The sequence below is a fragment of the Notechis scutatus genome, chromosome 1, assembly GCF_049901735.1.
Source record: "Notechis scutatus isolate UNSWTSFEM ecotype Mainland chromosome 1, rNotScu1.2, whole genome shotgun sequence".
Classification (NCBI taxonomy): domain Eukaryota; kingdom Metazoa; phylum Chordata; class Lepidosauria; order Squamata; family Elapidae; genus Notechis; species Notechis scutatus.
The window spans coordinates 116,411,935-116,439,042 of NC_142009.1; the positions used below are offsets into that span (position 1 = coordinate 116,411,935).

The 27,108-nt window shown below is 39.2% G+C and overlaps 1 protein-coding gene across 1 annotated transcript in view; it reads left to right on the forward strand.

The window, feature by feature from the left end:
- Window positions 1–18,973: 18,973 nt before the first annotated feature.
- The window catches only part of ME1 (malic enzyme 1), a 126,870-nt gene continuing 118,735 nt past the window's right edge, over window positions 18,974–27,108 (forward strand). The window contains exon 1 of the mRNA XM_026665158.2: window positions 18,974–19,247. Coding sequence (XP_026520943.2) covers window positions 19,161–19,247 — 87 coding nt within the window. The 5' untranslated portion in view covers window positions 18,974–19,160. The remainder of the gene's footprint in view (window positions 19,248–27,108) is intronic.

The window sequence follows — 27,108 nt, forward strand, 5'->3', positions numbered from 1 at the left end:
GAAAGAGACACAAGAAAGTCGACTTCAGGAACAGCCATAATGCTGGGTAATACATTAATAGGCTGGAAGTCAATAAGACAACAGCATATAAGTTTGTCTACTATGGAGGCAGAATTCTCCTGTTTATCATTGTTATGTACAGAATTAATAATGTATAAACAAATGTTAATTGATATAGGTATAACTGTAGATTATCCTATAATTATACATGAAGATAATCAGGCAGCAATTCAAATGGCCACAAATATTGGAGTAAAAACAAGGAGCAAGCATACAGATCTAAGATACCTAAACGTGAGACAATCTGTAAGAAGTAAGATGATTCAGCTAGAGTACTGTATGTCGGAGGACAATTTAGCTGATAATTTTACTAAAGCCCAAGGTGCCAGTAAGCACCAGGAGAGTTGTGAAAAATATGGGATAAGATTGTAAAGGTATTATATATTTATTTCACCCAAAAGGGAGTATGTTAGGTATAACATTGATACCAAATATGGTTTGGGTGAATAAATATATAAAACTTAGATATCATGGTTTAAGTGCTTATCACTTTAAGCACAATGCAGCAGGCAATTAGCCGATTAAGGGTGCGGTTTGAAGTTACAATATAAGGAAGCATTAGAAGCTGTGACTGTCTGTAACTGGCTGTAACTGAGTGCTGCTGCGACTAACTGTGTCTTGCTGCGACTAACTGTGATTACTGACTGTGAGTGCCTGTGACTGAACTGTTATTGTTTGCTACTGTTTGCTGAATATCCAGCGTTTGTTTCTCTGGAGAGTGAAACCGGAGGAGGAGAAGATATCTTTATCGGCTGATAAAGATATTGCAAGGACTCTTAACTTGGACTATACTAGTGAGTCTTACTGGATGGAAATACTGTGAATGACTTAATGGACTGAATGACAATGCTTTGAACTCTAACTGGATTAAAAACTATTTAAACTACAAACAGTGTTTGTATTCAGTGTGTGTATACTCTGGGGCCCTTCCGCTCTCCTTTGGTTGCCTGGCTTGACTACTGCTGCAATACTCTTCTAGGGGTTAATCTCAAAACCCTAACAGCCACCAGCCGATTGAAGGGTTGCACAGCGATCACGCAGAGTGGGACATGACTTGGATGCTTTTCCTGCCTTCTTCAGCTCACTTATTTACATTTGATTTCTAATTTCCAATTGACCTCCCACCTCCCTGGCCAGGCAAAGACAGCCAAAGGGCTAGAAATGTGCCCAGAAGCCGTAAAATGCCCAGGTCTGCTTTAGACTAAATCTAGTTGGGCACAGATAAGCAATGCATGCACAATCCTGCCCAATTTTCTAAATGTATTTATGGCAACTGTAATTCAATACTTACTGTATGTACCTAGAAAAATGTCCCATCAATCACAGTGAGGTGTACTTCATGGGTTATGTTTCTCTGGTACATTTCACTAAAATCATTGGAACAACTTAGGTTAATTTTGCACATCAGGATAAGTAGAAATGTGGTTTTATGTAGATTTGGCTTAACCAAGAAATCATAGTTTAAAAAACTGTGGTCAAATTCAGTATGTTGAAGCTAGTATGTCTGCAATTAATTTCAGCAAAAGTCAAGAGCAAAGTTCTAACTATAAATGGATTTGAGATCCAAAATGTTTTCTCCACACTGAACTTTAGTTAAAAAAAATTAAAATGAAACAAGTAGGCTAAGAATCAGGAATATTCTTTTGGATGACAATGCTATAATATGTATCCAGGAGTGAGAGGCCCCACTGACCTCACATAGAACTGTACCAATAATAGTAACAGTGATACATTTGGGAAATCCAGTAATGAATGAAATGTTCAGCAGCTAGTTAAGAAGGAATTTTCTCAAAGACAATATGGGAATAAAATGTGTACTGTTGAAGATTGATGTGTTCTGTGTTTCATCAATATTCCTGAGAGTAGGAACTTAACTAATGATTAATAGAATAGAATAGAATAGAATAGAATAGAATAGAATAGAATAGAATAGAATAGAATAGAATTCTTTATTGGCCAAGTGTGATTGGACACACAAGGAATTTGTCTTTGGTGCATATGCTCTCAAGTGTACATAAAGGGGAAAATACATTCATCAAGAATCATAAGATACAACATTTAGTGAGTCATAGGTTACTAATAAGCAATCAAATCATGTTAGGAAACAAATAAAACAATATAAATTGTAAAGATACAAGTAACACGGTTATAGTCATAAGTGAGAGGAGATAGGTAATAGGAAAGGTGAAAAGAATAAAAGTAACACAGTCTTAGTAAACAGTTTGACAGTGTTGTGGGAATTAGTTGTTTAGCAGAGTGATGGCCTTCAGGAAAAAGAAGAAAGGAGATATGTTTATAAGAAATTATGAGTTTAGTTAAAATTTACCACCTGGGAAGAAAGGCAGAAGGAGATTGACCTCAGACTAATAATCTGAAGCGCTGAAGGGTTTATTCCCTTGTATTCATAGCATCAAGAGTTATTAGAGAAACAGACACAGAGCATATCAGGAGAAATGATAACAAATTGCAAATTGTGTGCATGTGTGGGTGCAAGTGTATTTAAAACTTTTAAAAGAAAAGATCAAAACTAATAAAAACTAAGTAAGGGCAAAAGGAAGAAGAAAGAAATTAAGAGATATACAAGCTAATGGCTTCTAATATTTTCCACAGCAGTTGTAAGTACATTTATATTTTAGCTTCTCTTGCTCCCAACTTCATAATATTATTTTTTATATAATCTATCTTGTATAATCATCACAGTCATAATCCACAAGTTCTTTTTTATTTTTATGCTACAAATCTACAAAGGATTTCTAGTCACCAATAAATGTAGCAAATTTAGCATTTTGAGTTGAACCAAAATATTATTTTAATTAATAACTATTTGTTCCTAAGGATTCTATTTCTTGTTTGTTTTGTTTATTTGTTTGTTTTGAGTTTTGTAACCTGACTCAATTCATAGAGTGTGGGCATTGTATCACAGGGTAAAAATACAGAACATAAAAACAAAAGACACACAGTAAAACTTATGCCAACCCTTTTTGAATGAAGTTTACTTATTGTTATGGGTAATTTGTTTTTGTTTTTGTTTTTAGGGGTTACTAATGGTACATATAGTTTAATGACTCTTTCAAGTTCAAGTAAGAATGCATTATAATGGTCTTCTGTAGTATTACAGTTAGAGAACAGAAAGTGCCAATCAAGAGATGATAGGTCGGCATCTATGAGATCATAGTTGGCTTTTTTGAAATTGTATTTTGGAGATCCATCATTATGATCTTCTTTGTTAGGGCGTAAATTGAGACAAAAGTCAATCATACTGTGGTCACTGTTTGAAAAGGGTTCTTGTATTTGTAGGCCATAAATTGAGTTTGAGCTGTGCAGAAGATGAGGTCGAGGCAGTTGTTGAGTCTAGTGTTTTTTGTTACTAATAGATCCAGTCATAGTGTGGTAACAGCATTGTACAGGGTTGCATGTATGGGTTCGGATGTATATTCATTTAGGGTCTAGTTTATAAGAGGTAGATTGAGGTCACCAAGGGTATGGACAAGAGGCAGCCCATGTCATATTTTTACAATAAAGAACCATAAAATTATTTCAGCATATAGTTTTACAACATAGAAATTTGTAATATGTGATTTAAATGAAAGCAACTAAAACTCGGAATAACATGAACTATATATAATGTTCTATGCTATAAGGGTGCAGTGCAGTCCAATATATACTTGTCACATTGATTTCAGTGGAACTAAACTAAACTTTCCTAAAATCCCTTGCAATGCCTCATTCTGGTTCATCAACTGGCCTTGCTGGGCTGGAGCTTACAGGAGTTGAAATTTTATATACTTGGAAGGTATCACAGAGGGGGAAATTGCTATTTGCAACTTCAAGGTGTTATTCCTTTCAGCTATAAACAGATCAAGCCTGTAATTTTTGAATTATATGATTCAATTCTGGTCATTTATTGCTGATGTAAGAAACTGTGGGTGTTGCAATGGCTGGTCAAACCTGAATAATTTAGAATTAGATTTCATAACTGGCAAAGTTCTGAAAATAGGTAGACTAATTTTTTTTTCATTTTAGTTCACCAAAGAAATGCATTATCTCCATTGGGGGAAAATGTATTTTGTTTCACATACTCTGGAAAATTTTAGGGAAAACAAAAACAAACGCTCAAAAGTGAATGCTAAATTTATTCTGAAAAATGGGGCATTGATTTGAGTAGATATACAGTACACGTAGTGTGAAAGCTGCAAATCATACATATGTTGGCTTCAAACCCTTCACAGCAAGTTTTTTTTATGAAAAGCTTCTAAGCCCTGGAATGTTTATAGGCCAAAACCGTAAAATGGAACTTTCTGTTCTCATAACCCACTTAAACTGCTGCCCAGACAATTAGCTTAAATAATGCTGTACAGTGTATTGTATTTACACTAGCTGTGCAAACTTTCCAGGAAAGTTCATTGTTGCTTTTGTGGAGATTTTTAAATTTGTGTTTGCATTAAGAACTTTAAAAAAGCAGAACATCCATAACCTTAGACTTTTTAGTAAAAAGAGGTACAGTGCATGTATTGGGCCTGATAAATATAATAATTTTATTGCTAAAGACATGTTTGGGCCCATAATGGTTAAATTAGTAAGCTTCATAACATTCCATTGTAGTGTTTCAGCATAGCTTTATAAATAGGGGATTGTCACTGAGTCATATGTTAGAGGTCAGTTCCGTTCTCTTTTCCTTTTTGGCTACTCAGATGTTTTTAACTGAAATCTAGTATCATACAATAAAATAATTTTAAGATAGTTACCTTTTTATAGTAAGGACTCCACCAATCAAAATTACAAAAGCCACAGAAATGTATTGCCAAGATACATTTCATGATGATTTTTTTTAATCTAGAGGAAAACGGTACTGATTGTAATTGAATAGCCATTAATTTATTCCTTTATAGAGGAATTACTGAGTCTGTCACCTGCACCTCTATAACTGTCTAGTTTGGTTCTGCAACCCAACAAGACAGACACAGACTTCAGAGGATAATTAGGACTGCAGAAAAAACAATTACTACCAACCTGCCTTCCATCAAGGACCTGTATACTGCACGAGTCAAAAAGAGGGCTGTGAAAATATTTACAGACCCCTCACTTCCTGGACATAAACTGTTTCAATTCTTTCCCTCAAAACGATGCTATAGAGCACTGCACACCAGAACAACGAGACACAAGGGCAGTTTTTCCCCGAATGCCATCACTCTGCTAAACAAATAATTCCCTCAACACTCTCCAACCAGGGGTGGGATTCAAAATTTTTAACAACTGGTTCTGTGGGTGTGGCTTAGTTGGTGGGCGTGGCTTGGTGGTCATGTTATTGGCTGGGCGTGGCCAACTCAATATCACTCACATCGAGGCATGCATCTCCTTGCCTGCCCTGTCATGACTGTGGGGATGCTGCAACAGTTGAAATTGTGAATAAGTCACTCTTTTCAGTGCCATTGTAACTTTGAATGGTCACTCCACACATGCAAAGTACCAGCAAAGGAGGGGAAAAAAACTCCAGAGAAGTTCCTGAGACAGGAAGTCTAGTCCTGCCAAGAATGTAATAAGGGTTAACGAAGAGGCAGTTTCTGTAAGCAACACCAGAATGTTTCCTTCCTGCCTTCCTTACAGGATTAGGCCAGTAATTTCTTCTAACAACCGGTTCTCCGAACTGCTTAGAATGTTAACAACCGGTTCTAGCGAATAGGTGCAAACTAGTAGAACCCCACCCGTCTCCAACTATTGACAAAGTCTGCACTACTATTACTATTAATCTCATCACTCCTTATCATCCATCCCCTCCCACTTGTGACTGTATGACTGTAACTTTGTCATTTGTACCCTTACGATTTATATTGACTGTTTCCTAGTATGATTTGATTGCTTATTATACCCTGTGACTGTTATTAAGTGTTGTATCTTATGATTCTTGACTCTTAACAAATGTATCTTTTCTTTTATGTACACTGAGAGAATTTGCACCAAGACAAATTCCTCGTGTGTCCAATCACACTTGGCCAATAAAGAATTCTATTCTATTCTATTCTATTCTATTCTATTCTATTCTATTCTATTCTATTCTAGTTATTATTTTAGATGATACACCCATCTTACAGGCTTGGCATTGGTAATAATACATGGTAATAATGACAAGCTTGTATTACATATAAGATTTACATTTTTAAAATGCGGGGTTAATATGTAGTCTATTTTGTTCACATAAGTTCATCAGTTTCATTGAGTTTAATTGGATTTACTTTCAGGATAGTAATTATATGATAACAACCTTTCTAAATTGATCCCTATGAATAGAAATATAAATCTCTTAGTTTACAACATTTGTATTCACCTGCATCCTAAAATTAAGATTACTTATTTAGGACAACAAAAATACAAATGACCACTAGATGGCAGTAATCAGAGACAGAACACTATAGCTCTCTACTGCAGTCTATTAGTGGTCCAAGTTTTTGCAGTCCAGTATGCTAGTTTTTTTTTAAACTAGCAACTTGCCTTTAACATTGGTGTTTTCTATCACTATAAACTGCAGAAAAAGTAGTATATCAACCTTCTTCTAAAAATACAGTTTCCATACACATTAAATAATGTGCCTATTGCTTTTTGTTGATAAAAAGACAGTATTAAACCAGATAACTTTATTTTTATTAAGTCTAATAGTTTCTCATTTAAATGGTCTGTGTATTGCATATTTGTCTCAGTGCAGTATTTTGAGAAACTAATAAGCAAATAGTTATAATGCACTAGCACCATTTTTGACCCAGGTTTGCATGGAACTTTAATACCTTTAAATATATGCAATTTGGGCAATTCTGAAGGTTGCTACACCCTGTATCTTGGCTAACCTTTGATTTCTTTCCTTTACCAGTCTATTATTTCCTGGGCCTTCTGAACAAAACTGGGTGTTAACTGAATAAAATTGATTTTTTTCTGAATTAGGGTCTTAGACTATCTGTTCCAAAAATGCATCCTTATAAAGCAGACATTCCTTTGAAACAGATTGCCCTCATTAGAACTGACTACATCCATTCATGGATTATTCTGTTTCCCCTCTCATTTACCCAAATCCATACAAATAAAGTTGAGAGGCCAAGTCACATTATAGCATCAGTAGTAAATTCTATCATCTCACTGATACGTTTCAGAGCTCCAAGGGAACTTCTTGGAACTTTTGGGTACTATCCATCTTCAGATAACCAATCAAGACCTTGCTTTTTGGCCGGGATTTTTCAGCCAGAAAATATAACATCTCTAGCTTTATTTATTTTTTACTAAATATTTAATTATTTAAATTTATTGGCTGCCAGCCAATAAATTCAGAGTCTAACTTCAGTGGATTCTTGGTGGTGTACAAAACTAGGAAAAACAGGAAAAAAAAAACAGCTAAAAACATTGAATCACATAGACAGCCCAGCCTAAAATCATCTAATGGTCAACAAAAGCAAGAAAACAAAATAGGGGGCTATTGAACAAATAACAAACATCAACCCCAGGCCTGGGACAAAAGCCAGATTTTTTTACCACTTTTGGGAACGCAGGAGAGAGGGCACCCTCCTTGTTTTTGAGGGATGCAGGTTCCAGAAGATAGGAGCCACATCAGAGAAAATATGGTGGTTAGCTCCTGCAAGCTAACAATGTTAAGTGGAGGGGATCTGGACCACACTCAATACATTGGGCAGGTAGAAACAATTGGAAACAAATATTCAGGGGTGGGATTCAACTGGTGTTACTACCAGTTTGGTGATTACGTTTGCTGCCTGGACAGCTGATAAGCGCTGCGTGAGGATGCGCAGCATTTGAAAAAGCACTTTTTTACTGCTTTTTCAACCTCAGGTGTGCCGCACAAAGCAGCTGAGGTTGAAAAAGCAGGAAATAAAGGTCAGGTAAGAGTGTGAGTGTGTGGGCCAAACAGCAGCAGACAGAGAACCGGTTCTGTGTCTGCTGCTCTTCAAAGCTACCGGTTCTATAAAGCCGGACAGAACCGGTAGCATCCACCCCTGCAAATATTCCTCAAATATCCAGGCCCTATACCATATAGGGCTTTATAGGTAATAACCAGCACCTTGAAAGCCAACTATGCAACTCATATGGCAGTGGTAACACCTGGGCACATCAAGAATTACTGCTGGCCCCATTGCATTTTGACCCAGTGTAGCTTCCAGACAACCAAAGCCTCCTCCCCAACCAAGGAAAGATGCACATGATAAACCTGTGCAAGGGCCTTCTGGGTCACAGCTTCCACCTATTATTTGAACAGTAGCTTCAAATCAAGGAGGACTCCCAAGTTATGAACCAATCTTGCCTGGGGAAATGCCACTCCATCCAAAATAGAGGCATTCTTGACCCAGGGGGCTCAAACAGTCACAACCACTTAGTCTTGTTAGGGTTCAACTAAAGTGTGTTCTGCCCAACTCAGACCCAAAAGCTTCCAGGCACTGGGTCAATGCATTGGTAGCTTCATATGGGCATTTGAGATAGAGATACAAAGTTGGGTATCATCATCATAAGGATGCTGTGGCAGATAACCTCACCCGTGGTTTTATGCAGATGTTGCAGATGTTGAACAGAAGAGAGGATGATGTCAAGCCCTAATGAAAAATATTTATGGTTTATATTATAGTTTGGATTGTTAGCTAACTTGAGTACTCCATAGCGTGTGGGATTGATATAAATCGACCAATACTAACTAATATGCTAGCTACATTTATACAGCACACTTAGATAATGATGTGGCTCATTCATTTTGAGTTTAACTTATTATATGAACCAGCTACTGTGGTTTATATGTTTATGGCTTAACATGCATTGCAAATTTAGCGCATTGTGGTTTTTCTAACAAATTACCATTAAACAAATGGTTTGGCTGCTGTACAAATAGAGATGTTATGTTTTTTGTGAGTCCACCGGACCTGGAATAACAAATGTATGTACTCGTTTCATTATAAAAGTCCATCTGCAGTTACTTCATAGTCAACAGGGATCAGCATCATGTGTACAAATAGCCAAGTGGAGTAAACTAAGTAGCTTATCTGACTTTTATTTATTCAATATCTATAGCTACCCATCTCAGTTAAATAATTCTAGACAGTGAGTAACAGTACATGAATACAGCTACAGTCCTGTTTATCATTTTATTCTAGGAATTTCACATATGACCACTGGCTCCCTAAATAGAATGGAAGATGTTCACATAGCAAAAAAAATGGTGCAAAAAACAAGCAAAGAAGGTCAAGAACTGGAGTGCCCCTGGTTCACTAACAAGTTTGCATGCAAGATTAGCAAACCAGATGAATCAGGTTCTGGAAACACCAGAAAGTGAAAAATGGCTAACAACTGAAAGAACGTTTTTGATTCAAAAGGTTGCAGAAAAGAGAAATAAACGTGAAAATTACAGGCCAATCACTTGGCTGCCAACAGCATACAAATTACTTTCAGGCATTATTGCAAACCAAATGTATGCATATCTATCTTTTCTAGATAACAATGGATCTTGAATTGATATTGACCACATAGTATTAAGGATATTGTCCAGAAAGCCTCACGAGTTCCAGGATTTTATATATGGCTCCTGAAAAGCTGGATTCAGATTTTCAGAAGCGCTCTTTATATGGAAAAGTAAGGATGTTATAGATTAAACATATTCCGGTCATGCAAGTTTTCCTGCTCACCCAACTATTGGTAATATGCCTATTCACATTATGAAATTACGGTTCTTAACTTCACGTTATGAAGTTACAAAATATATTAATCTTACCTTTCTCTAAGAAACTGAAAGAGATGATTGAACATTGTAGTAAATCCTTACTCCCACATTCAGTATGCTCCAGTAACTTTACCAGAGTAGGCTTCAGGCTACTACATGAACAAGGCCTAAACAGATGTTATTTTTAATTTTAACAACTGTACAATTTTATTCATGTTTGTTTTCTTTTCTCGCTCCCCAAATTCTTCCTCACTTCAACAGTATTGCACTATAGTTTTAAGACAAAGCAGTTGTGTATTTTCCACGTTGCCACCAGCAAAAACAGAGAAGGAAGCGTGCTACACAGAAAGCTGCATTATCCTATGTAGCTCAACATAGTTCATACTAAGTAGCTTAGCAACATTTCTAAGCATTTCCCAGTCTTAACCTGAAATATGAGAGGGACCTTGGATGGAGACTTCTTCCCTACAAAACTGGGCACATGTTCAATATAGTACTATACGGTACAAGTCTAACTTCTTTTATGTTGCTGAATTGTTCCAGTCCTGCCACTCCTGGTATTCATCATTTATACAGAAACGTAAGGCATATGCTTGCTTTTAAGATCACCAAACCCTTCATTGAGCAAATAACTCGTCACCCCTAATTAATCACTACCTTGGTACAAATAATATGCCTTTTTTTTTCACTGTTTCTTAGTTTCACCATCCACATAATGTTCTTGAGATCTTTCATTATTGCATCATTATATTGTGCAATTAAACTTTCCTCCACAGTGCACACTCGGCTTAATTGTTTCCAACTAGTGCACAAAGTCCACCCAATTTTCTTCACTAATATTATTTTGCTTATTCTTTTAAAATCTTTTCACCTTAATGTGTGCTTGAACTCCTATATCTTCTGCAGCTTGACCCTGTGTATATTTACTCGGTAAGGATGAATTTCTTGGAAAGTACTCCTTGAATCCAGCATGAAGCAATTCAGTTTGAATTCCTCCTGTCTTTGTGTTTTCCTTCTATAAAACAAATCCAATGTCTCTTTTCTTCTGACTAGTCACTTCAGGAAGACAACCAGTCTTCAAAAAGTTGGGAGACTATAGAAACAAAGGATAAAAATCACAAACCCAAAAGTAAAAGCATACATAGTAAGGGTGGGCATCTTTTGGGCGTGTTTGCATTTTTTTTAAAAAAAATCAACCTCTGAAACCAATTGAGAGGCAGTCAATGGCACATTTATATGCAGGCAAGGTAAAAGAGCCAAAGGTGGACGTTCCTCAGCATGTAATCAGAAATCATGAAAATCAACAAACAACCACAGGAGTAAAGAACTATTAGCAATCACTTAAAAGTAAGTGTAAGCAGAAAGTAGGAGAAGAAAGATTTATTCCTTTTGAAGCAAGCCCTGGATTCATTCCATTCAATATATATATATATAAACGGAAATTGTAAAGTAGGAAATGTGTGGAAGAAGGACAACATGTAGGCCAGGATTCCCGCCCCCACCCAAGATCAACCAGTTGATCTTGTCCTGCCTATGAGTGCAGACTGAAAACAAGAACAAGCTGAACCAGCAAAACCGTTTGCCAAGAAAAAGCATCAGAATCTCGGGATTGCATAATTACCTTTAGCTTAAAACATCCAAACTCCTGGAAAATATGAAATATTAGAAACTTCAGCTGTACTGACATAAAGTCAACAGATATTAAATTTAATCAGAAGACCAAAGAGATGCTTAATACAGGTAGTTCTTGACTTACAACAGTTCATTTAGTGATCATTCAAAGTTACAACAGCACAGAAAAAAGTGACTTATGACCATTTTTTTTACACTTAGGACCATTGCAGCATCCCTATGGTCACGTGAGCAAAATTCAGACACTTGGCAACTGACTCCTATTTATGACGGTTGAAATCTCCCGGGGTCACCTTTTTGTGACCATCTGACAAGCAAAATCAATGGGGAATCCAAATTCACTTAACAACCATGTTTATTAGCTTAACAATAACAATGATTCACTTAGCAACTGTGCAGTGGTGGTACGCTACCAGTTCGGCCTGGTTTGGCCAAACCGGTAGTAAAAAAAGCCTCCCACGATCAGCTGAGAGGAGGGGAAAAAAGCATCCTAGGATCAGCTGAGAGGAGAAAGAAAAGAAAAGTGCAGAATCAGCCCTCCCACCCGCCTGGGCGCTTTTATTTATTTTTTAATCCTCTCAGCCGATTGGTGCTGTAGGCCTCAGCTGGTGTGTGGAAAGCTGTGTGCGTAATCACCGAACCAGTAGTGGAACCCCTGCTGCAACTGTGGCAAGAAAGGTCATAAAATGGGGCAAAGCTCACTTAACAAAGGTCTCACTTAGCAACATAAATTTTGAACCCAATTGGGATCGTAAGTGGTGGGCTACCAATATATGGAATACAAAGGTCTTCAATAAATTTGTACTTGAGAGACAAGAATAAAGTGAACTGCTTTCTTAGGTCATGTTTGACTGTTATGAGATTATTGACATTGATTGTATCTTTTTTCAAAAAGTTTTCTAAACATAAACGTAAACGTGTCAAATAATTTCAAAATGTATTTTTAGGCTTGCTACCACATTTATAAAATTTACTTTATTCTGTTGTCAGGTTGGTAACATAGTCTGCATGATGGTTTCCAAAAGCAATAGCTGTCTTCTGGTTACGTTAAAGGTTGTTTTAAGATGTCTGATTATAAGTATGTATTTTGATAGTAAGCCACACAGCCTGATGTATCTGAAATGAGTGGCTATATCAATTAATCAATCAAATAAGGAAACAATTTGCCATCATTTTCTTGCAGGATTTTTTTTTCCAGCTTTCCAGTCCAGCCCTGTGATTTCCTATTGGTCTCCCATCCAAGAATCAGGACCATGATTTATATGGCTGCTCATCTCACAACAGTAACTTTGAGTGGCATACAAAGTTGAAACAATAATACTGTTGAATTGTGTAGTGCAGATACAGCCTACATACATAGTATGTAGGCTCTATCTGCAGCATACAGCTACTAGGTTTACATAGGGATAAAACTGGTTCATGGCAGGACAATTACAGCAGATAAGCAAAAATACTTTGTTTTTCTCTGCGCATTCCATAATATTGACCCAATGGATCTTCAAAATCGCAATTGCTGAAAGAACAGCAGATATGGAAGCTAGTCACCTTTTGTTATTATAAGGAACATGATATATTACATTATTTGTGTCAAATTATGTCTTTTAATTCTTGCATCTGCCATAGTGACACAAACAGCATTAAAGTTCAACTATTTAATTATGTAATTGACATTGATTATATAATTTTGGATTCAACAGACATTTGGATTTAACAAATACATTTTTGTTCATATGATCCATTTTTAGTTGTTTTACTCCAGATTTTTGTTACTCAGCTTTAGAGTGAAAATGGACAGATTGGAACAAGTAAGTGAATCTGTAGAATTCTAACTTTGGTAGAATGCTAACTTAAAAAAAATGGGTGGAAAAATGTGGTAGAAATGTAGTGGATAGCAATAGCATTTAGATTTATATACTGCCCCATAGCACTTTACAGCACTCTCTTGGAGGTTCACAATGTAAGTATTATTTGCATATTGCCCCCAACAATCTGGGTCCTCATTTTACTGACCTTGGAAGGGTAGAAAGCTTTCTGATAATACACATGGTGTGCTTCAAAAAATAAATGCTTACTGAAAGAATGGAAAATGGTTATCTATAATAATCTATTTCACCTTGTTTTCTTACATAGAAGAGAGAATTATGTCTATCAAGAGAAACATCAAAGTTGAATAAATGCAGCGGAAATGGATACTTAAAAAGTGTTGTGTTCTAAAGCAAATAAGTGTTTGGGTCAAGAATATATTGTTGCTGAATGAATACAAAAGTGATCATACATTATGACAATATTTAGTCATACAAATATATTGAATGACAACTAAACTGCAGAACAAATATAGAAAGAGTGAATGAGGTGGAAGATTAAAAATAAGTTTATGAATTCCTGCAAGTGGAGAGAAGTGTGAAGAACAAAAGCCATCTGTTGCCTAAAATTCTGAGAAGACAAGTCATGTGGAAATGGTTGAACAGTTTTGCATGCTTTCAATATGCAGTCCATGTTTCACAGGCATACAGAGAGATAATGAATACCACAACTCTGCAGAACTTCAATTTTGTTGCTGGACTAATTCCTTGACATTCCCATACAATTGAGTGCAATATACTTGAGAGCTGAATATGCCCTTGTTATTCTATAGTTAACTTATGGATCAATGGTCACTACTGGCAACAGGGTGCTGCCAAGGTAATTGAACTGGTCCATTGTGTTTCTGCCATTCTGTGATGTTGGGTACTCTGTGTGGTACATGATGAGCAGACTGGTGCATTACTTCAGCCTTTTGATTGAGTGTATTGATGGTGAATCCAAAGTTGTCACAAGCTATAGAGAATTTATTCATACTGACTTGCATCTCTGGCTCTGAGCCTGCATTCAGGGCTCAGTCATCAGCAAAGAGGAAGTCTCCCAGAACCATTTCCTTTCACTTTGCCAATAGCTTCCCATCCTCTCTGCACTGGACTTTGATTCCAGCATCACTGTTCTGAAAGACATCATTCAGCATGACAATAAACATCCTACTGACCTGTGTGGGAGCAAGCAAACAGCCCTATTTAACACCATTGATAACTGGGAATGCCTAGATCAGGGCTGTCAAACTTGCGGCTTGCAAGCTAATGTGTCACATGCTGGCCACGCCCACACCCGGTTTAGCGAAGGGGAAAAATCGTGATACATCATGTGACGATGCAAGTTTGGCACCGCTGCCTTAGAAGATTCTCTATTTTCCAGCACTAGGCCATCATGCCAAGATGGAACTGACATACCATCTGAATTTAATCAAATTTTGACATGACCCTCCATGGGCTTTTTTGGTTGACAGTATTGAAGACTCATGAAATCAACACTGGTTGCATTAAGTGTACAATTCAGCTCTTGATGCTATTACCATCAGGTCAATCATGGTGGAGTTGGTATCAACATGGGGAATCCTGTCTATTATCTTTTATTAATAAACAATGGTTGGTTGTGGATGACCATTTCTGCAGGATCTGAACCTTCTCCATAATGAAAGCTGTACCATCTACACTGGTCTTCCCAACAGACTGAGGTCTCCAGGGAATGCTAAAGACTTAATAAAACTATTTCAAATCTTTTCTATTAGCATATCCCTACATTTTGTCTGCTTGCTGCTCAGCCCGGCATCTTGCACTTTATGTAGCTTATTTTGGACTACGAGCAATTGAAAAAGCGTTCTTGGTAGCTGATGATAAACTGTCCTGATGGACATGATAAAAGTGATGCTTTTCAACAAGTAAAGTTTGTATCTCATCATTTTCATCAAACCAGTCATGCTGCTGGAGAGTCCTAATATCTTCAGTGTACATGAATGGACAACATCCCTGAAGCATTCTCAGTCTTTCTCATCACTGCCAGCAAGATACAGGTCAGCTAGCTTAGTTTTTAAGTCTAAGCTCTGCTGTGGTTCTTTACCCATTGCATTAATTCTTTTCATGACTTTGTATTCTTGTAGTCCCTTCTTGAGTCTGATGAGTAAGCAGGACTACTATAATAAAACAGAGGAAGTTTATTGGGTATGTTCCAGGGATGGGATCAGAGGTGGTATTCAGCAGGTTCTGACCAGTTCTGGAGAACCGGTAGCAGAAATGTTGAGTTCAGAGAACCAGCAAATACCACCTATGATTAGAGATTTTACAGTATCCTTTCTCTGCCATGCCTACAGAACTGGTAGTAAAAATTTTTGAATCCCACCACTGGGTGGGATGCTACCAGTTCTGCCCAGCTCTATAGAACTGGTAGCTCTGAAGAGCAGCAGACACCAAACCGCCTGAGCTCTTACCTGTCCTTTATTTCCTGCTTTTTCAACGTCAGCTGCTTTGCGCAGCACAGCTGAGGTTGATAGACCAGGAAAAAAGTGGCTTTTCAAACGCTGCGCATCTGCACGCAGCACTTTTCAGCTGTACAGGCGGCACAGCTTAAGGTTTTTTACACGCATGTACAGCACGCATCAGGCACATGTGCGTGTGAAGTGTGCATGCGCGCTATCAGTTGAGGAAAGGTAGAAGAGAGGGTTGAGTTTTGCTGCAATGTAATCATTCTCTTTCTGAGCCCTTTTTTATTGTTTTGTCTTGTGACCTATATCCAGGATACTTTTCAAGACAAATTGACCCCTTTAGGAAAGGTTTTCTTTTGAATCTTCTGTTCTGTGATTTGGGAAGATTGCACATGTATGTACTGAAGTTCCTGCCATATTTTTCCACCAATCCTCTTGAAATAAATGTTGGATTTAACATTTTCCTATAGTTGATTTCTTTTTGGTCAGTCTCTAACAACAGTAAAGCCAGCCTTGCAGTCTCCAAGATCTTTCCTTTTTTCAACACCATTAAGGTATTTTATTAAAATAAACTACTCAACCAGGAAAAAAAAATCCAGGTTTTCACTTTAAAAAAAAAGATATATGTGGTTTGCAAAATACTTTAATATTTATTTATTATTCTGATTTTATAAGTAACTCAAGGCGGCAAACATATGTAAGACTCCTTCCTCCTGCTATTTTCCTCACAACACTGTGAGGTAGACTGGGCTGAGAGAGAAGGACTTGCCCAAATCATCCAGCAGGCTTTCATGGGACTAGAACTAGAATTCAGTCTCCTGGTTTCTAGCTAGCACCTTAACCACTACACCAATGCAGTTATCTTTAACACAGTTAACCAACTCTCAGTAGATCTTTCACTTAATAAGAATTTATTTCCATGTTAATATTAAATTGTTCTTGTCAACAATAGCTCTCCTGGGAAAGATAGATAATCTTTCCTGCTGATTCATTAAATGAAATTACATAAACCTGATTCTTAATGAAGTTTAAGGAAATAGCTGGACCTATTTATACTCAGTTGACTATAGAAGGGGCTGCTTACAACAGCAGTAACCTGCCCTTTGTGCTAGATTGAGGCCATATCATCTGAAAACCTTGTCACTAAAAAAAAAAACCCATTCTGTCTTTTTGGACTTGAAGGTTAAAGTCTGTACAATTTGCTGATCTAGGGAAGGCTTGCTTGCATATTGGTAAGAATATGCAACACACTGAGAGATCAGCTACCTTGATTTCAAGGGACAAGGCATCCTTTTACTATTGGGACTAAGAGTAACAGTTCAGGTTACAAGATAAAATGAACTACTTCATTGCACAACAGTGCTACTTTTTTTGCTTCCCTTAATGCTAAAAGTATAACCCCATGTTATACAGTAATTATTGCTCGATTAACAGTTTGAGCCTGGCACTCATGATCTCATATGGCTAGAAAGCTGACTCAACCAAACCGTCATTCCACTTTTAGAGCATTGAACATAGCCAGAAACATCCTCTGCCTCTCAGCAATTGTTGCATTGGAGCACAGTTGTACACTAAATTTAATGTAACAACATAAATAAATACATCAAGACTGCAATCTATTTTGTGATAAGCAACTAAACACTGGGCTGTAAAAGCATTCTTACCTCATCCTTTTAAACTTACTTTTTACTACAGGAAAAAAGATGTTTGATTCTAGAACTGCTTCTAAATAAAAAGGCAAGAGGTTTTCTTTATAACGACAGATTTTCTTTGCTTTTGCTGGAAATAAGAAATAGAATGACAGAATTAAGTAAGCTAAACTATATTTACATAAATTGCACTAGCAATACTGTAGGCTCTTATAAATTATATGTGTGCTGTTCTTACAGATAAATTATATGTATGCTGAAGAATCCATACTTTCATTAATGCCCTTGATGTCTCTGCAAGCTTAGCACACTCGCCAGCACATAGTTAAATTGTAAACTGACACCATCTTAGGTAAATTATAAAATGATGTGACAGAAAATGTTTCCAGAAAGTACAAGAGGTATTTCCTGACATTTACAAATTAAACATCTATGCATTTTCAAGGCTGATCCTTGAAGCCCAAAGTGTTGTTGGCCCAAACAACTTTTGTGAAAAGTTTTGTCTCCACAAAAATATTGTACATTACAAAATATTAGCATTTTAAAACTCAAAAAGCTTTTGCCTAATGAAGAGATTCTGACCACAGATTAAATACCAGGACCCAAACTGAATCTGGTTGCCAAGTATTATAGGCTATTAAATAGGCTGGACAATATATTTAATGGTTGGAGAGATTATGCCATTACTGTATTAATTTGCAAACGGTGGTGTTGTGAATTAAGCGCAATGAAAGAAAATATGCTCAAATAGTAAAGCAATTAAATGCATACAATTGTTTTTCTTTTATTCATTAGTTAAGAAATATATGAATACAAGTAGCCTTCTCACACAGTTCTTGCTCCAAAATCACCATTGTTTTGTACACAGAACTTAAATTTGCCTGGAAATATTTTACTATTTATGGCAGATGGTAACCATGGTGGGATGGGGATAAGGCCCCCAAATAGCCAATACTAACTCAACTGTGGGTGAGAGTAGGTTTCTGAGAGTATCTGCATTTTATTTTTAAACACATAAACATGTGTAGGGCCTATATTTTTTTAATTTGCTTCCTATCTCAACATAGGAAGAAATCACACTCTTGGTTTCCACATCCATGACCAGAAGGGCAGCTTGCAAGAGCCAGTTCTTTCCTAGTCTACCTTAGACTGTCTACCATTGACCTCACCCCTTTCCTAAGAGGTCTGTAGGGGGCGTGCATAAGCGCACCAACGTGCCTACCATCCCTGTCCTATTGTTTCTCTTATTCTTCTTTTATTTTTCTTATATGTACCCATTTCATGTATTCACAACTATGTATACACTTATACTTATTATCTTGTAAACAATTGGCAAATCAAATAAATAAATAAATAAAATAAATAGTCCCCTATCCTAAAATTGTGGTGACTCTTAACTACCTTTTTATACATCAGCATGCACTCAACCTCACTTGAATATTTGCTCAAGGGGCTTATTTCACTTCAAATTATCTTTTCCCTCTAGATTTCCCAAGGTGCCGCAGGTGGGAACCTAAGGTGGCAGGCAAGGAAAACCATGCCACCCGGATCGGTGGGAATCTGCGCCCCTCACGGCTAATACCGTCCGCCGGAGAAACACCTGCTTCCAACAAAACTCCTCCGGAATGACTCAGCGACTCCCAACGCCGTACTGACCTCGGAGAAGGAGGAGGAGGCAGTTGGGGAAGCTCTGTTCCTTCTCCCTCTTCCTCCTCCTCCTCCTCCCAAGAGGCGGCCGCCTCAGCAGTCCCGGCCATAAGCGTCAACCACCGGCAACAGGCGTCTCATCCGCCCCTCCAGCGATTCCCCTGCTCCGCAAACCGGCTCGGCCACGAGCATGGAAGCCGTCGCACCTGCCGGGAGGAAACCTAGGTGGACCACCAGGAGGGGCTGCGATGTTTTACGCGACCCAGCCCTCAACAAGGTTGGCGGGTCGGGCAGGGTGGCTGGATGGAAGCAGAGGGGCGCGGCGGGGCGAGAGCGGCTGTCTTGGGGTGGAGAGCAACGGGGGAGCCCAGGTCCGGCTCGCTTCCAGCCCTTCGTTTTTTTCCCGGGACGGGCTTCCAAAGCAAGGAGAGTTTTCTCTCTGGGCGCCGAGACTTTAAGGCGGCATGACATTTTTTTCCACGCTTTTTTTTTTTTTTTGGCTTAGCCGAGCCGGCTTGTATTTTTTTCCGCGCTGGCTCCGCCTCGGCGCTCGCCCTGTCAGCTAAAAGGGAAACAAGAACTACCGTCGTTCGGCGCAGGAACCAGGCGGCCCCGTAGCCGCCTTCCCTCGTAATTTGAACCCAGGCTCCGTCGATTGGTTGGGCTCTCCTTGGGCAGGAACCATCCACGCCGATCTCAGTTGGAGTTTTAACTGCAGACCGGACGGGTTGTGCGTGTAGTGTGTGAAAACGTGTGAAAACAACACAAGATAACACTCCACGTACAAGAAGAAGAAGGCTAGAATGGAAAGGGGGACCGTCTGCTTTTGGCGGCTTAAACACTTAATGCTGAAAATAGCAGGTGAAGCGGTTCCAAGGGACGGAGGGTAACCCCTGTTAAACACTGACAGCTCTTAGTAATAGTAAGCAGAAAGTATAATTAGTCCTCGAGTTACGACTACAATTGAGCCCAACATTTCTCTTAAATGAGATGTTTGTTCAGTGAGTTGTGCCCCATTTTACGACCTTTCTTGCCACCGTTAAGTGAATTGCTGCAGTTGGTAAGTTAGTAACCCGGTTGTTAAGTGAATCTGGCTTCCCCATTGTCAGAAGGTCACAAAACGGATCACATGACCCTGGGACAGGGCAACGATCATAAATAAGAGCCAGTTGCCAAGAGTCTGAATTTTGATCACATCATCATGACAATGCTGCAAAGGTCAGAACTCTGAAAAGTGGTCATAAGTCACATTTTTCAGTGCCGTTGTAACTTTGAATGGTCACTGAATGAACTGTTGTAAGTCAAGGACTGCTTGTGTTGTACAGTATACCTTGTTAGGTCAACCTTGTACTACCCATCCACATTGCTTTCTTAGGGGTACTACCGTAGCTATCTACTGTGTGAACCTTTTCAGTGCATGCATAATGTACACAAATAATCAAACCATAGTTAGCTTTTTCTTCTTATCAACAATATCTGGCTTTTTCAGCAAGATTAAGCAATGTCTCTATCATGAGAACATTGTGCTGTTTCATTTTTCCTGTCAGGGTGCACTATTTCATTTTTTAAAAAAGTCTGTTCCTACACTACTTCAACTGGCTACAACAATCGAAGCAACATTCTCCATAGCGTTTTCAGCTTCATCTGATTAGAGTGAAACTACCAGACTTTGTGGATCAGGCCACAAAGAGGTGGGGGATGGAATTCAGTGCAATAAAAAAAAGATACTTAATATGGGATGAGGGTGAAATTTGCCTAACAGGAAAGAAAGCCTAACAGGCTAAATTCACATTGAACTTAAGATCTACATGGATGTTACTATATTTAAAAAATTTGAGAGCAGGAATCAGTATAACTTTATAAAGCTTTCATAATACCATGCCATGTAGTAAAATGGTAAAAATATTTGGTCCATCAAATACATGATAAAACCTTTGGTTAGGGCTTCTTTCATGTAGAAAGCAAAACAAGCATTTCCTCAGGAGAAATGATTTCCCATTAAAATTAATGCATTTATTGGGAATTATTTCTGGAAGAAATAATCATAGGACTGCAGTCATGTTGATGAGAAAAAAAATTCAAGTCATCTTGTATATTGTTAAAATAATAAAAATGAAACCTCCGTTATTGTGCAACTAGCTTCTTTCAACTTTTTTGCTCAAATGGCAGTAATTTGGATATAATTTTCACCAATGCTCTTCCAACAGGTTGTACTTTTCCAACTTTTAATGGAATTTAGGATTTTTAATATATTGTATAATGGTTTTTATTGTATGTCACCCAGAGTTGGCAACCTTATACATTTCTAAAATAAATAAATGCACCTAATATGTTGAACTTGACTATTAATGACTACCTGAACATGTTTGAGAAAAATATGGACATAGTTTGCCACTCTATTTAAAAAAAATGTTTTGATCTTATTTACATAGAGCCCTTGGATTTTCTGTATAGTAGTTTTGTTTCTAACTCATATTCAGGTGTGCCTCTACTTAGCTTTTCTCAGATTAGACAAAGTCAGGTAGGTGCTGCCACCTGCTGTGATAATAAGGTGTGCCTATAGTGCTAAGATGTTACAGGTACTGTAAATTAAATTATACGGAGCATATTCTGCTATATATGATCACTTAGTAAATTTTATTTATCCCTTTCCTCTGTACTTACCTTTATCAATATTTAAGCATATTTCTGCTTAAAAATAATAGCAGTGAAAAATAAAGTCTTTCACAAAGAGGAGTTACCAAATTATCAGTGTATTTGCAAGGATATTAAACCACTGAGTATGTTTATATAACATCGAACCACTAGCTAATCATATTTTATATCAGCATGTTTAACAACTCAACATGTGTTGTTTTGTGAACTCAGAAAATTGGAGAAGTTATGCTTTGTGCTTCAACTTTATTTCCTGCTTTTCCCTTAAAGCTCTTTTTTTTTTAGTTTTGGGGGTTGGATTTTAAATCTGTACTAGTTGTTGCAAAAGGTGCTGAAGAGAAAGTACTGTATTTCCATTTGGCAATAGAAGAATGTCATCAATCAAATCCAGCCTTTCTCACTGGGGTTTCATGAAAGATTATTAGGACTTCCAAGAGAGTGTGGTGGGAAAAATGTATTTTTAAACTTCTCTTGCTGCACAATGCTACTTCTCATAGTCGTGGGAATTTTTATATGGTATGATTTAGCTGCCAGTTGCCAACTGTCACTTTGCTGTTGTATATGTTGTAAAACATGAGTTTTGTAGGTTATTGTAATAGTGATTGTATTATGAAATTTTCATATTTTTAAATGATTTTTATGTAGGGTTTCCCTGAGCTGTGAAAATCATTTCAAGGGTTCATCCAGGCAAAATGTTTGAGAAAGGCTGATCTTTTGATCATTACATATTGGAGTGTTGAACTTATATTAATATTATGTTCTTATCTTTATTTTTTTTAGTTTTATTCCTAGAATCCATCCTAAAATTTATTTGGCTCTGCTTCACCTGATTTCTTTTATCAGTTGGAATATCAGATTTAGAATAGGAGTGATAAATTATTTCTCAAGAACTAGACTTGAACATTACCTGTTAAAAGCTGTGTTTGTTCTTTAAGAAATTTCTAGTTTAAGTGGTTGGATGTTGCAGGTGTCCATAGTGACTCTGTAATGATAATGTGAAGATAATCTAGTTCCATCATGTTTGCATACAGTTTAAAAGGCATCCTATACTATATATCTTAAAGATAGCATGTCCTTGTAGCCCTTGATTAAATTTAGGAATAAATGTCACTTTGTAAAAATTCTACAAAGGCCTTGCCTTTAACATCTAACAATCTAGGTGCAATATATGACAATATACCTGGCAGAGTGGAACCTAATCTTCTGAACGTCTTTATAACATTCATACTTTTCAGTCAAAAACTAACATTTAAATATGAGTAAGTGTTTTTGCAGAGGAAGGAAGATAGACAAACTATCAGTAGTTTAGTTAAATAGAACATTTTCAAGGTTAAGTCAATTTCCTTGTGGAAATAACAGGAAAGTTTGGTGATTTTTTAATTAAATGCTGTGAAAATGATATTTAACTTTTTATTTTCCTTGGAGGTCATTGGCATATTTTCTGTCAACCTTTTTAAAATTATAATTAACACTCATTCTTATTTGGAAACAGGAATTGTAATTCCAAAAATAGAAAATTGGGCTATGTCTACTTTATTTCTTTTATAACATATGCAAGATAATTTAGGGAAAATGAAACCACATTCAAATTTTCAAGGATCCTTAAATTTTTTACCTATGTGCAGATTATTTTCCTGAGCATCATTGGGAGCCATACTGCAAAACTGCAAAAAAAAAAAAAAAGTCCTTTCTGTTAACAGAGATTTGTAATGTTTATTTTAGTTTCTTTTTTGTTTATAGAATATGAAGCTAGGGCTCAAAAACATCTGTATCTTAGAAGTTCTACCCATTGAGATGCTTTTTGCATCTCCCACGCATGTATTGTGAATCACTCAGAGTCATTTGGAATTGGATAGTGCTAATCAAATATATTTTCAAAGATATTTGATTAGTCCTCCTCAAATAAATAAAATTAGCCCTTCCTCACACTCTTTTGCACCTTTTGTGCACTCTCCCTGAGCCTCCTACACACGTTATTCCCTTTCCTGCCCAGAAACAGCCATTTACCTACCTGTACACCTGGGTCTTGCAGTTTTCTACCAGCTTTCCCACTGACTTCAGTTGTGGGGAAACTGGCAGGAAGCTGCCTAGCCTAGTGACTGTGTGATGCAGTTACTGGCAGCCAGGACTCCAAGGATTGTCATTGCTAACTGGTTCATTCTTCCTTTACCACAGAATTGCTTAGTGATGGAAATTCCAGTCCTAATTGCTCTCATATATTGAAGATTATCTGTATATGTTAAGATTTGCACCTGATGCACCCTGCATTCAAATGCTTCAAAAAAAACTTTTAATAATAAAAGTTTTTTTTTTCATGGAAATCTTAGCAACAAACAGGGAACCGGCATTTTTGAATCATCCTTGAGCTTCTGTTCTGAACTGTCAGCAGCATTTTCCTTTGAGTTGTGTACCTACTCTGGTGTGTCAGTCAGGAGTGACAGATACTGCAATTACCTCTTGATGGTTTGGTTCTTTGACTCTACTCAGGTTGATTCAGCACAACAGAATTCAACTTGTACATTACATTGTCACATGTAAATCATATGGTACAATTGCATAATCATATGAATGTCTATTTGTAACAGACATATTGACATGTAAGATGAAATAATGCTAAAAGTAGGTGTCACAACTCCAATAAAGAACGGACTGGAGCCGAGACAGCCAGGATGTGATACGACCATATTCTTCCACTTGCCTGGTGTTACCACGTGGACGCTATAATGAATATTCGTCAAATAACTAACATCGGCTTCCTGACAAGGAGTGGTGTAATAATAATGATTCATGGCTGAATGTCAAGGGGGTGATGTTGTAATAATGATAAGAAATAAATGAGGGTACATGGGCTCATCGAGCAGGGGAAAGGTGCAGTTACCATGTTTCTTTAATTAAAGCAGGGTCCCCAACCGCCGGTCCGCGGACCGTACCGCCGCAGAACAAGCCTTACCGGGCCGCTGGTTGCTGGGCGCGCCATCTTTTGGTAAAAAAGCAATTTTTCAAAAAGATGGCGCCACGTTGAGCTTTTCCGGTAGAAAGCCATTTCTACCCGAAAAAGCTCACCAGAAGCGCTAGCCAATTTCTAAATCACTTCCGTGACGTCACCGGAAGTGATTTTCGCAAAAGATGGCGCGCCAGCTGACGCCGGAACCGGGCCGCGCACCAGCTGACGCCGGAACCGGGCGCGGCGTCGAAAGGTTGGGGATCCCTGAATTAAAGGATGCCGGATGTTAGGCAGTGAAGCCAGACGGAAGGTGGTTATAGTAATTATATTGTTATCCAAAGTATAACATGTATAAATACAGCTCTGGGTTTCATTGCAACCCAGAGGTGACTTTAAACATAATTTGATTGCTGTTACCTGTTGTTGTGGTGTGGAAGACAAATAAAAAACTCCACTAAAGCTACAGGAGTGAGTTGATATCGTTCACCCCCTCAATCTCGGATGAACAGCTGACAGTAGGTGTCATATTGAACCTGGCGTGAAAGCTGGAAGAGTGCCATGAGAGCACCTACTGATTTTAATACCAGAAAAGTTGTTATTTGTACTGCAACAATAGCTACCGTGTTTCTCACATAATAAGGCCGGGCCTTATTTTTGACCTCGAAAACCGGCTAGGATGTCTTTTCGGGGTGACTTAATTCCCCCTTGCATCCTCGGGTGGGCGGGCGGCGACAGTTGGATGTTGGAGACGCCGCCATCGTTAATTTCCTTCTCCTTGCTGCGTGGCGTTACAGCAACGCCGCGGCGTTGGCGCATTACACGCAGCCAGTCAGGGCTCCTCCCTGCAACCGAGCCCTGAGGAGATTTTGAGCTTCAGGCGCTTGTGTGTCGCCTTCCTGCTGATGGTAAAGTGAATTATTTTAAAAACCTCCGCTCATCCTATCAGGGCCGTGCGAGCTGAGCAGAGCCGGGAAAGCAGCCGGGTGTTTCCTGGTTCTGCCCAGCCCGTACGGCTCTGCCGCGGCCTGGCGGGATGAGCGGAGGTTTTTAAAATAATTCACTTTACCTTCTAAGGCAAAGGAAGGCGGCCACAGGAGCGCCTGGAAGAAGTATACCAACAACAAAAGGCAAATCCTCAAGGTGGGCTGGAGGGAGGTGGCTACGTGCCCCCGGGCTGCTTCAATGCAAGGTCCTGACTTGCAGCATCCTGCCGTTGCCGCCGCGTCCTCCCTCTCCGACTGCAAAACTCGTGGTGCTTCGCCAAGCGCTCCGAGCGAGGCGAGCTCTTTCATACATAGAGAGAGAGGGAAAGACGCCGGCGTGCTCCGAGAGGCTGGCTCTTTTCTCTAGCCGATTCTGACTGAATCTCTATCCCGCTCCTTTATCCTCACGACGGGGTTGGCAGTGACGCTCTCTGGTGCGGCCACCTCAGCTTGCCAGCCTTGCCCCGCTATGAGACAATACTGTGACAGCCGCTGCTGCCGCACTCCTTCTCTTTCCTCGCCTCTCCTCCCTTCGCCGGCAGGAGTGTGCGCGCCTGCTGCCACTGCCGCCGCTCCTGAGGCCATCTGGGGCGGGCAGGTGGGAAAGCAAGCAAGGTGGCTGCGCTGTCTTCTTTTCCCTCAGCGAAGCGCCGCCGCTTGCCACCGCCACCGCCACCTGCGATGGCGAGGAGGCGGCGGAGGCACCAAATGTCACCAAGGCAACGAGTGCCTCCCCGCCGGGCCCTCCGCTCATCCCGCCAGGGCCGTGGCAGAGCCGCGCGCGCTGGGCAGAACCAGGAAACACCCGCGCTTGCCTGCCACGGCCCTGGAGGCACTTCCTGTCAGCCTCGGCTAGAGAAAAGAGCCAGCCTCTCGGAGCACGCTACGCTTTCCCTCTCTCTATGTATGAAAGAGCTCGCCTCGCTCAGAGCGCTTGGCGAAGCACACGAGTTTTGCAGTCGGAGAGGGAGGACGCGGCGGCAACGGCAGGATGCTGCAAGTCAGGACCTTGCATTGAAGCAGCCCGGGGCACGAGCCACCTCCCTCCAGCCCACCTTGAGGATTTGCCTTTTGTTGTTGGTATACTATGCAGGCGCTCTGTGGCCGCCTTCCCTTGCCTTAGAAGGTAAAGTGAATTATTTTAAAACCTCCGCTCATCCCGCCAGGGCAGGGCAGAGCCGTACGGGCTGGGCAGAACCAGGAAACACCCGCGGCTTGCTTTCCCGGCTCTGCTCAGCTCGCACGGCCCTGATAGGATGAGCGGAGGTTTTTAAAATAATTCACTTTACCATCGAAAGCAAAGGGAAGGCGGTCACAGGAGCGCCTGAAGCCAGTGTCTCCTCAGGGCTCCGGTTGCAGGGAGGAGCCCTGACTGGCTGCACGTGGCTGCGCCTAAACGCCGCGGCGTTGCTGTAACGCTACGGCAGCAAGGGAGAAGGGAAATTAACGGTGGCGGAAGGTCTCCCGATATGAAGTGCTCCACCAACGCAGGCAGCACCATATCCGGGCATGCAACAAAGTACTTCCTAACGGCAAGCCCCCCGCCATTCCCCCCA